Source organism: Nanorana parkeri, unplaced genomic scaffold (genome assembly GCF_000935625.1).
Source record: "Nanorana parkeri isolate BGI_ZX_2015 unplaced genomic scaffold, ASM93562v1 scaffold987, whole genome shotgun sequence".
NCBI classification, from domain to species: Eukaryota; Metazoa; Chordata; class Amphibia; order Anura; family Dicroglossidae; genus Nanorana; species Nanorana parkeri.
The window spans coordinates 571,865-584,021 of record NW_017307255.1 but is presented as its reverse complement, the minus strand read 5'-3'; the positions used below and the strand labels follow the sequence as shown (position 1 = coordinate 584,021).

Sequence of the window (12,157 nt, the reverse complement as noted above, 5' to 3'; positions counted from 1 at the left end):
AAAAATGTGCACCTACATCCACTGATGTCATCAAACATATTAATCCTGAATCTTAGTTCTTTAGTGCTGGTGGGTCCAAAAAATTACATTGATGAAGAATTCAAAAATGTTAGTGCATTAAAAACACCAACAATATATTAAAAGAAGTCTGTGGTTGAAGATCCTTGCACATCACTACAAGGGTGTCCATGGAACCAGGATTCAGCTGCAAAGGTTGTCTTGGCCTTCATGTAATTACCATATGCATGTCAATTTCTACCCAAGATATCTGACAAGTGAGATTTGAGTTAAAGTTCTTTCTGAAATTAAGAATATTTTTTGACTGGATCTTCAATAATAGTAATACAAAAATCAAACCTTTTCACAGGACGACATCTTAAAAACATTCCCTTTAGATGAAGTGGGCTGGCAAATTTCCACATGGAAAATGTTTTGAATAAGGTTTGTTTTACAACTACTCTGTTAATCTTAAATATGTAACATTATCCAAAACAGCAGTATGGATTCATAATTGTGGAAGGCTCAATGTGCAGTGGTTGCCCATATGTACTGACCACCAGTATTTCATTACCTGTACAAAACCAAACTCATTATTGATATTTGAGTGCAATCATTCCTAAGAATGAGCATCTTAAGTTTATATAAAGGGTGGTAAACCATATATGGTGATGATTAAATAATCCTCCATCCATGAATAAATATGTTCAGTAGGCTTTGATGCAGATGGAGAATTGTGTTTAACATGTTGGTGGAATAGAACTCAACTTTTGAATACTACAGTGTAAATACCCAGGCAGTTATCTTGGGCACAAACCAGTGTTTATGCTGGCAGAGAGTTTGTAAGTGGTTAGTGGATCCATCCACAACTGCTCAGCCTTTCATTATTTCACCTATGGTCTACAATGAGGTTTCTTGACCATGTAAAGATAATTCTATCAGCATTTGTTCATCCAGTACTGACTGTTGATGTGTCTGAATTTCAAAATTGATGCTCTCTGTTGCAGTAGTTTCACTTCCTGATTGTGGAAATGGCAAGGAGGGGTTGCCTGGTGCTTCTATGCCAATGATCACTTCTCCTTCCATACATGGTTGTGATGTTGGTGCCACATCACACAGAGGCTGCTGTGCTAGGTAGGTGGAGTCAAGACTCGATGGTTCTTCTACTGGAGGCAAGTCGTGGCATACCTCCTGACTACTGGAAGTCTCTTCACCTTGTATATGTGTTGGCTGAAGGTTGTCATCAAGATTCAACTTTCTTCTCTGCGCCTCAGTTAGTGAAGTCTTATCACTAAAGTTGAAACGTGATGAGAGATCTATAGAAGTTGGAGATGAAGGACCAGCACTTGACACAGTGCTAGAAGGTCCACTGCTGTCTGCAAATGGCAAGTGAAAAGCTTGTCAATATCAAATTAAAAGGAATGAACAACACTTTATAGTCATGGCTGTTGTGGTCAGAAGGCTTTGCTTATTTATCTCTACAAAACTTCTTCGTTAGGAAAAAAACTAAATCACAATTTACAGAAGCTGAGCCTAAAAGATATTGGGTACAGCCATAGAATAAACATTCTTGATTTGAGCAAGTAACATGCTACCTTTCTTTCCATCGTGTAGCTGCATCTGCATTTCTCTAAATCTTGACAGTAACAGGCAGTGGGAGACATTTATTTTTATTATTTAAATCTTTATCAGATGACCAATATCATAATACAGTGATAACCAGCAAGTCCCAGCATAGATTCAGTGCATATGCAGTTTGCCCTGCAAACTCTTCCATTACGGTGAACTCTAATGAGCACTTGTACCTAATGAATAATAAACTTAAATCTGTAATGGAGGAGGACAGAGAAAATACACAAGTCTTACCAGGTGTATAAAGTCTGAATTAATGCATATGTTCTAAAAAAATAAAACAGCTATATTGTTCACCATCCCCTCCTAACGTAATGCATATCATTTTCTTCAAGAAGACAGGCGTACTTTAATTATTACAATTTAGAATAGCAAAACCAATGAAGAAATTAAGAAGAATGAAACGCTTACTTTTGGTGATAACAAACAACTTGGTGGGTTCTAAGCACTTAAAGGGTAATTCCATTTTTACCAAAATATACCATAATGTACAAATATACACAGCATGCTTGCACAACATGGCACACTTCTGGTTTTGCCCTGCCCCAGCAATGCTAGGTCCCCACTCCCCAACACCATCTAAAGGTGCCCATACACCTTGCGATTATCGTCCGATAATCGTATGCGATCGACGTCCGATAATCGTATGTGTGCATTGCAGTGTCCGACCGACAATACTGTACAATCGTACGACTTTTGACGGTCAAGCATGTTTGAAAACTTTGCTAGATCGTACGATTGTCGTAAGGTTGCTGGCGTTTCCGTCCGGCAAAAGTCGTACGCTAACGAAAATACGGCAAATCAATTACCGCATTTCATCCAGGTGCTTTTGGTTAATTACGGCTAAATGATTCTTGCGATCATCGGGGCAGGATGGGGCTGCCGTACGAAAATCGTACGACTATTCGATCATCGGACGAAGAGTTTCGTCCGATAATCGTAAGGTGTATGGGCACCTTTATTCTACTTTTCTTGTGGATACAGTGTCTATTTAACTTCAGCCACTAGTGATCCAACTCCTGTACATGTGTGAGTTACATTATCCCAGCATCTGGCTCTATTCTCTGCATCTTACAGATGACAGAAGTGGGCTTCAACTATACATATTACATTTCATGTGTCACAGTTAGTGTATGAACAAAAAGTTCTGCTTTAAAGTGGGATTGCAACAGAGACAGAAAGCAAGGTATTCTAACTGTAAACAGACAGAGAGGTAATGGGAGTGGTAAATCTATGCTGCAAACAGAAAGGGAAGGGTAGTTTCAGCTGCTGAGGTTGGTGGAAATATTTAAAGGAAGACCATACTAAGGAAAATGGCAGGATACTGGTAATGTGTCATACAATTTTGTTTAAATATAGTGGAATGCAGACACACTAGTAATATTTGCAATCGTCATATATTTACAACAACCATATTTTGGTGATGCTGTATAAAAATAGGGGATATTCTGCTCAGCTTTGATGGTTGTGTAGTATTTCTAAGAGTTTAAGCACTTTAACTCTGAGATCAAACATGGTCACACAACAAGAATTGTTAAAAACAGCAAACTGATTAACCAAAAGGTTGAATATAGTATACATGAAGTCTAAGTTTAGACTGTGTGCATGTAGACATAATGGAGATACAAAGCACTTACACCAGGGTGGCCTTTCTGAACGATGGCGCAGGGGAAGTGAAGAAGAGGAGAGGATTCTGTGGGGCAGGTAAGCATCGCCAGGTGTGTGGCGGTTTGAGTCACATCCAGCTGATAAAAGTGGATAAACAACACTAAGTTTTGACAAACAAGGCACTCCATATAGATAGATGGATATGAAGCGTGACATATTAATATTAAACATTGAAACACTTTTTTCTTTGGTAGAGTCAAAAAGGTTTCTGGCTGGAGATAAACCCTTAAGAAAAAATTGTTGTAAAATATAGCATAAAAGTTGCAAAAAAAACATTGTCATTTAAATGCTGAAAAATGATGTTCCTATTTTTATCTGCAGCAAGCTATATTTTTTTTAAACTTCACAGCAATCAAATATTTTTCCCTTATTTTTCCTGCATTACATCAATATATGACTTTTTAATTCCAAATATCAAATACATAGCACAAGCTTAATTTGCCACCACCTGTTAATAAAGAAGTCTAAAGCTGGCCATACAACTTACAATTATCTGCAGATTTTCTGTGGTCAGATGGAAAAGGTGCAACAGATTCCTCCACCTTCACTAAATTGTGTGGATGGAGTAATCTCCACCTGGGCCAATCTGTTGCACTTTTTCCATCTGACCACAGAAAATCTGCAGATAATTGTAAGGTGTATGGCCACAGCTGTATAAAATCAAGCACCTAGGCATGCAGACGCTTATACAAACATTTGTGAAAGAATGGGTCGCTCTCAGGAGCTCAGTGAATTCAAGCGTGGTACCGTGATAGGTTGCCACCCGTGCAATAAGTCCATCCGTGAAATTTCCTTGCTACTAAATATTCCACGGTCAACTGTTAGTGGTATTAAAACAAAGTGGAAGCAACTGGGAACAGCAGCAACTCGGCCACGAAGTGGTAGGCCACGTAAAATGACAGAGCGGTGTCAGTGCATGCTGAAGCGCACAGTGCGCAGAAGTCGCCAACTGTCTGCAGAGTCAATAGATACAGACCCCTCAGATATTGTATATGAGTGTAATGCACATTCTGTCCGGCAGTAACATATGGGGCTAACAGTGACAAAGAAAGAAATACCCCAGCATGGGAGGGAGGGAAAAATGCCCCTAAGCAGGTGGCATAACTAGAAGTAAAAAATTCTCCTGTGTCGGTGGTGTCGCTGGAAAGAAAAAATTCCCTGCTTTGGTGGTCTAACTAGAAGGAAAAAATGCCAGTGTCTGTGGTGTCAATGGCAGGAAAGAAATTCTCTGTGTGGGTGGTGTCACTGGAAAGAAAAAATCCCTTATATTGGTGGTGTCACTAGAAGGAAAAATTGCCCCTTTGTTGGTGGTGTTCCTGGAAAGAAAAAAAAAATCTCCCTGCATCACTGGTGTCACCCGTGTCAGTTGTGTCACGGAAAGAAAAAAATCCCCTGCGTCGGTTGTACCACAGGAAATAAAGAAATCACCTACGTCAGTGGTTTCACTGGAAGGAAAAAATGCCCCTACATCACTGTGACACCTTAGCATGTGACTTTACAGTGAAGGAGCAGAAGTATACTGATGATGTAATCTCTCTCGACCTCTCAGCTTGTCTACTATCTATACATAGGCAAACTGCAGATTGGCTTAGAGTACCCCAAACCCCAAATCTATCTATTGCACAGGGGATTACAAGAGGCTGATATAAAAACAGATTCAGATAATTACCACAGTGGCATTTAAAATACCTATGATTCTGTAGTGAATACAATAACAGTTTGTATTTTATATACGTTTGGAATTTAGTTTTAAATCATACAAGACTGAACAAAGGGAATTGGGCTACAAAGGGAGCTGACTGACATGAGATCTTTCAAAGGAACACTGTGCAGTTTTTTTATACAGCAAGCCATCAATATAGTAAAGTCATAAATAATTTTACTGTACCTGAAGATCCTCTTGAATGGGTTTCAGCAAACTGTTTACATACAGAAGACAAGAATTCATTGACTTGTCGGAGAGACAAAGAATTGTGGAGAGTCTCCAGAGGATAAATAGTGGGGACCATAGAACACCCCTCAAAACCTGTCAAAATCAGAAAACACTAAAATATTAGTATAGTCCAACATAACATCTATACTGGTGAGATTCAACACATAATTAGACAGCCTTTGAATGTATACCAACAGAAAAAAAAATGCGTTTATAAAATAAAAAGAAGCCCGATTTTTTACTTTATAACCCTCATTAGAAAAAAAAAGTTGGAGTTGACTGGTTAATGCCTGCAGTACCTCCAATTTCAATTCTTTTTTATTATATCTTGAGAGTGTTCATTATTAAGGTATGCTATTGTGTTTAAAGTTCACCCGCCAGGGAACAAACATACCTTATTTAAACAAATATATTCTCAAAGAAAATATAAGGCATGTGTATTTAACCAAGAGTGCGGTATTGACTTGCATGCTAATAGAAATCCTCTTTGTCTTTTCCATACCAACTACTGGATCAGACACAAAAAGACACTATGTACTGGAAAATATTATTAAATCCCCTCACCTCATTGCGATTTGTATTACCTTAGCACTTTACAATATACAAGTTTAGCTTAACCATGACAAAGCCATGCACCATCACCCACATGACATTGACATATCCATGCCATTTCCATCACCAACCTAGACACTAGGAATAGAATGCTCATTGAACATCTACTGTAACACTGCTTACTAAAGATCCTTGTTAAGGCTGACATACAACTACCTCAAGCAAAACCATCCATTACAGACATTCCGTTATACTACAGAGAGAAATACAAATGGTCTGCTACCTTTGTTGCCCTGAAAGACACAGCACTCATTATTAAAGAAGCAGCTTACGTAAAGGCAGAAAATTGTACAGCAAAAAACAATTCAACTTTATTCAAATCTAAAACATCCACCAAGCCCACTCCCATAATGAGTTAAACATATATAGTAATTCTATATGTGCCTCCAAATTAATAATAAAATACCTGTGCTAATTTGTTTTTAGCAATAGCTATATCATATACGGGTAATTTTTCAAAGACACACCACACAGATTAACCTTCGCTGCTGTTAAGGAGATCTGGCTATCAATACTGCTGTACATGCACTCAACTCCACTGGAACCTCAGACCTTACCAGATCCTATTGTTACCTTATGAGTAAGCACAAAAAGTGTAAAATTGGTCAAGCTAGTTGTGTGATGCTAGCTGCATACCATGCTCTTTGTCTGAATAAAACACCCGCAGATATCACACGACACAACACATAACTAATCATGCTTATATGTACAGTATTTGACCATCCATGGGTGCTACATATTTTTTTTTAAAAGTGGGGATATGTAGGCTTCTATTGCAGACTTATTCGACAATGTGAGTTTTCTGGCTGCCCCACAGCCCTAAATTAATTGAATTACTGTCCTGGAACCACCAGGAACATCATGTTTTGCGACTTAATTCTGACTTTATTTAATTGTTTCAGGTAAGTAACAGGGAAATTAATGAATGTGGAAATAGCTGGATAATGGGCATTTTCTAAAATAAGACAGCAATGACAGCTACCCATGCTTCTTTCAGTACAGGTGTCCTAAGCTTCCTCTAGTGAATTCTCTATAGAGATATATAGGCCCAGGTTTACTCAATGACAATTATGGATATGGGTGGAGGATACCATCTATGATGGGCTTCCATCCAGCAGGAAGGGCCAAGTGGGTGATCAAGTCCTGCTCCTTTCAAAATAGGAAAGCTAAGGACAGAACAAATCACACAAAACAAAAAGATATACTGTATTCTTTATGCACTTATTGGCTGTACTTATCCTTCACAAACATTACCACACCCAAAGCTTGTGTATGTAAGGTTTTTAAATTACATAGCAAAATTTTTTTAAAAGTAACACCATTTTGTTTGCATTGTACCTACGGAAGACTAGCTGGGCCATACAAATATCAAGCCAGTACAGTGCAGCTTTCTTTATGTGGAATGCAACTATTTATATACACATGTCCTGCTTTTAGAAATTACGTAAATAAAGGGCTAAATAAACAAATAAAGGAAGCAAAACACTATACCCAAACCTATAGAGTTTACAAGTTCTCCCCTGTGCTTCCATGGGTTTCTCCTAAAGACAGGCTGATGGTTCAATTGGTTCCTGCCTAATTGGCTCTAGTTTGTGTGTATATGAGACTGGGACCTTAGCTTGTAAGCTTCTTAAGGGCAGAGTTTGGTCTGAATGAATGGTATTTAAAGTGAAGCATATAATGATGACATTATTTAAGTAAATAAACTGCTTTTAGCAGTGCATATAGCTTCTAAGCTTTTAACCTAATCAGATTTTAAAAAATCTGTATGTTTATATTATTTTTAAATATTTACATGAAGGAAATTACAACTGATAACAGATCTTAGGACATACTATGCATTAGTAAAGTTCTATAGCAACCAATCAGAATGAATCTACTGATAATCCAGTATAATAATTACATAACACTAAATGAAAATGTGATGGCATGGATTGCTGTACTTCTCTTTATACTGTCTGGCAACTCTTTTGGTTTATATACTGTACATTTAATTATATTTCAATGACAGACTACTGATATACTGTAGTCTATAGTCTGTCACTAGCACTAGCAAGTACAATTCTATTTGAACACATGAGAACAAAAAAAGTTTATGAAAAATGAATGGAATCTCTATTGGATAAGTTATGAAAGCCAGATGAAATAATTCATTAGAATCCAACATGTGGATTGTGGAATGGACGCAAGAAAGACCTTTTTCAGATTTTCTATTCCCAAAAATGTCTCATTTGTAGCACATATTTTTGGCAGTTGATTTAGGAGTAAAATTGCATTTAAGTAAGCTACTTTTTACATCGTAATATACAAAATGACAATTTGTGGTAACAAGAACCCCAAATGTTTGCTGTGTTCAAATGGCTATAGTCTACCTATTATGGTGGAAAGAGAGATGTTCACTAGAAGAACCTGCAAATGTGCTAACCTGGCAAATTTACTAGAAAAACATAGCGTAGTATAGATTTGTAGCTAAAACATCAACATGACTAACATTTAAACGTGAAAATACCCGCAAACATTTGATGATCACTGCCTTTTGATGGGCTCAGGTGACATGCTGGCAGGGAATGATAATTTAATATGCATCTTTAAGTGAAAAAGCAGCTTTTTGGGTTTTTGAATAGAGCAGGGAAGGGTTAGAACACTGTAAAGCTTATATTGCTGTATGTACCCTTGTTGGGGTGATTTTTCTAACTTCTTGTATGGGTGACCTGACAATGAGAGAAATCTCCTAAAATACAGCAATAGAAACATGACAAAGGATAAAAAAATATGCCAATTACTCTAACTCATGGGTGGACATATTAATATGGAATTCAGGAATCAGTCTGTCCAATCCAGGAGCCAGCTCCATTGACAAAAACTAGAGGAAGCCTCAAAGGTTAGGCGCCAGCTGTAATGTTTAAGGAGCACTGGCGACCTAGCTCCTGGGATTAGCAGCTCTGCCCCAACTACTTCAAAAGAGGCATAACATATACATATGCCACTATCTTAAGTAAATCTTAATAAAAAAATTGGGTTAATTCAACCTCAGAAGAACATCACATGACATATTACATGGTGTCATTATTTTACAAACATACAGTAAAGCCAAAATGTAGAAGCCATGTGTGAAAAACTAAGTACACCCTTACTGCTTACATAGGAATTAAGAGGCTAAGTAGCAGCCAGGTGCTGCAATTCAAATGCCTTTGATTAATTGATCATCAGCAAGTGTGGCCACCTCTATAAAGCTGGCCATACACCTTACAATTATCTGCAGATTTTCTGTGGTCAGATGGAAAAGGTGCAACAGATTCCTCCATCTACACTTAACTGTGTGGATGGAGTCATCTCCACCTGGGCCAATCTGTTGCACTTTTTCCATCTGACCACAGAAAATCTGCAGATAATTGTAAGGTGTATGGGCACCTTAAAAGCCTAAGTTTTAGCAGTTTGCTGGTCTGAAGCATTCAGGTGTGTGTTAACACAATGCCAAGGAGGCAAGACATCAGCAATGATCTTAGAGAAGCAATTGTTGCTGCCCATCAATCTGGGAAGGGTTATAAGGCCATTTCCAAACAATTTAACGTCCATCATTCTACAGTGAGGAAGATTATTCACAAGTGGAAAACATTCCATTCCAATCTTCCCAGTAATGGGTCTAAGCAAATTCACCCAAATATTAGACCCTGCAATGCTCAGAGAAATTGCAAAAAACCCAAGACTCTACTGGCCTCAGGTAGCATGTTAAATGTTAAAGGCCATGACAGTATAATTAGAAAAAGACTAAACAAGTATAGTTTGTTTGGAAGGGTTGCCAGGAGAAAGCCTTTGCAAACCTAAACCATGCTGCCATGTTATTTTAGAAAGAAAAATTGCATCTGAACAAACTACAAGACTTCCGGAAGAATGCTCTTTGAACATACGGACCAAAGTCATACCAACTGTCAAGCATAATGGTGGAGGGGTGATGATTTAGGCTTGTTTTGCAGCCACAGGACGTGAACATCTTGCAGTCAATGAGTTGACCATCAACTCATCTGTATACCATATATCCTCTGTATTCTAGAATCATCTGTTCTAGGCCATCTGTACAACAGCTAAAGCTTGGCCGAAATGGCGTCATGCCACATGACAATGATCCCAAGCACACCAGCAAATCTACAACAGAATGGCTGAAAAAGAAAAGAATCAAGGTGTTGCAATGGCCAATTCAAAGTCCAGACCTCAACTGAATTGAAATGCTTTGGCTGGGCCTTACAAGAACTGTGCATAAACAAATGCCCACAAACCTCAATGAACTGAAGCAATGTTGTAAAGAAGAGTGAGCCGAAATTCCTCCACAATGATATCAGTAAGAGACTGATGAAGCCATACAGAAAATGATTACTTCAAGTTATTGCTGCTAAAGTTGGTTTTACAAGCTACTGAATCATAAGGTGTACTTCGTTTTTTTTACACATGGCTTCTCTATTTTGCCTTTATGTTGGTAAAATAAATGATGACACAGTGTATAATGTTTGTGTTGTTGTTCATCTTAGGTTGGATTTACCTAATTTTAAGACCTGCTAAGGGCCAGATCATTTTTATTATGTCCGGATACTTAAAACCATAGAATTAAAAAAAGGGTGTACTTTTTTCATGCAAATGTAAACCCATTTACCTGACCCCTTTAACCAGCTAAGGCTGTCTGTCATTTGTCCTTTTAAAGTAACCAAAGATTGCAAATTTTCACTTACAAAAATTCTCAGTACATTGCATCAAGCTAATGAGAGCCTTGCAAATTAGACATGAGACACACACAAACTTGATTGAATATAAGAACAGTTTACAAGACAAATGAGCAACTCAGCGACTTCACGTTTGCATTATGCACCACATTAATAATTTATGCATCTCACACAACTAAATGCACATGTACTGTTCATGTCTTCTTCATTTTGGCAATGATGAAACACCCATATATACACAGTACTAAAAGTTTACCTATAAACAAAATGACTAATATAAGTACAAATAAACCAAATCTAAGCCGGCACATTCATACATATAAAATGTACTCATAGAGTGTAGAAAAACAAAACAAAAAACACACATTCACAGATGATCAGATACATTCAGTGGTAGTAACTTCTAAATAACAGCCGATAACATATGTAAAACAGCTTTCATTTGTGTGATTATGATTTGATTATGATTTGCACATACATCACAACATACACAGAAACTCTGCATTATAAATATCATTTTCCTTAATGACATGCTTTTTGCACATGCAACTCGTATACACTTTAAGTAGCAAAGTCATAGGAAGCAAATAAGTATTCTAAGGTCATTACGTATGGTTCAAAATGCAAACACTGGTGACATGCACAGAAATAATTAAGTTTACTCAACTGTAAAGTTTTGAAAAATACGATTATTGCTTTTCCAATATCAGAAAATCTGGTGATTAGGTCAGCAATTTTGCCCCATGACCTCAACATAATGAAACCATGAGTTTAACTAAGTTCCACTCTTGTTTGAAGGTGTCTATCTACAAGGGGGTTGGCAGGTAATCTATGGATACCCCAAAACACCAGCTACAATTTGGACTGCCCAGCACCCTGGATTTTTTTAAACTGGATATATATTAGTATACATTTACACACATAAAACCCTTATTGTTAGGTCCGCCCCCCCCCCCCCCCCCCCCCAATCTCTGTTCATCCAGCGCTCATTGAAGGGACAGACAGGGGCTGTGGCTTTAGAGAGGCAAAGCCAGCTGTCAATTCCCGGCTGCAGCATGGCTTTGCACTGTCAGCAAATAGCAAGCAGTAGCCCGCTAGATACTGACTTTGGCTCACAGGAGTACATTAGGAAATGTACTCCTTTGACCCAAAAGAGCACTAAAGCCATTACTTTACTGATGTGTTAACAAGAGGCTTATTGTATGACTGCAAAGAACCTGCAGTATGCATGATTAGAAATTACTCTCCTGTATCACAAGCAGGGCTTCTCGGATCACCAATTTATTTATTACACAGTTGCATGTTACATTTTGTGCAATTTACATGTAAAAATGTTAGGTTTAATCTTTGGGACTGCTCATGACCAAAGAGACAATTTTAGTTTTATGTCATCATGCAGCCAAATAACAACTATCTGCTTATTTTCTCTGTTGCCACATTTTGGAGCACTTATTTAGCACCGAAACTCAACCTTGGAACTGCTGCAGAATTTAGAAGTGCTAAGAGGCACATGCGCAGATAATTAGTGACCAATTATGCAAACGGAGTACAAAAAATAACCATGTCCCTAACTTGCGACAAAGTGACAGATTAGCTAATGCTA

General features: G+C 37.8%; 1 protein-coding gene across 2 annotated transcripts in view; it reads right to left on the bottom strand.

Moving 5' to 3' along the window:
• Window positions 1–636: 636 nt before the first annotated feature.
• Window positions 637–12,157, bottom strand: part of PPIP5K1 (diphosphoinositol pentakisphosphate kinase 1) — a 113,818-nt gene continuing 102,297 nt past the window's right edge. For both annotated transcript variants that reach the window (XM_018566915.1, XM_018566916.1), the window contains 3 exons: window positions 5,186–5,323; window positions 3,267–3,374; window positions 637–1,373 (listed from right to left, as the gene is read on the bottom strand). In XM_018566915.1, the coding sequence (XP_018422417.1) occupies window positions 898–1,373; window positions 3,267–3,374; window positions 5,186–5,323 (722 nt within the window). In that variant the 3' untranslated portion in view covers window positions 637–897. The remainder of the gene's footprint in view (window positions 1,374–3,266; window positions 3,375–5,185; window positions 5,324–12,157) is intronic.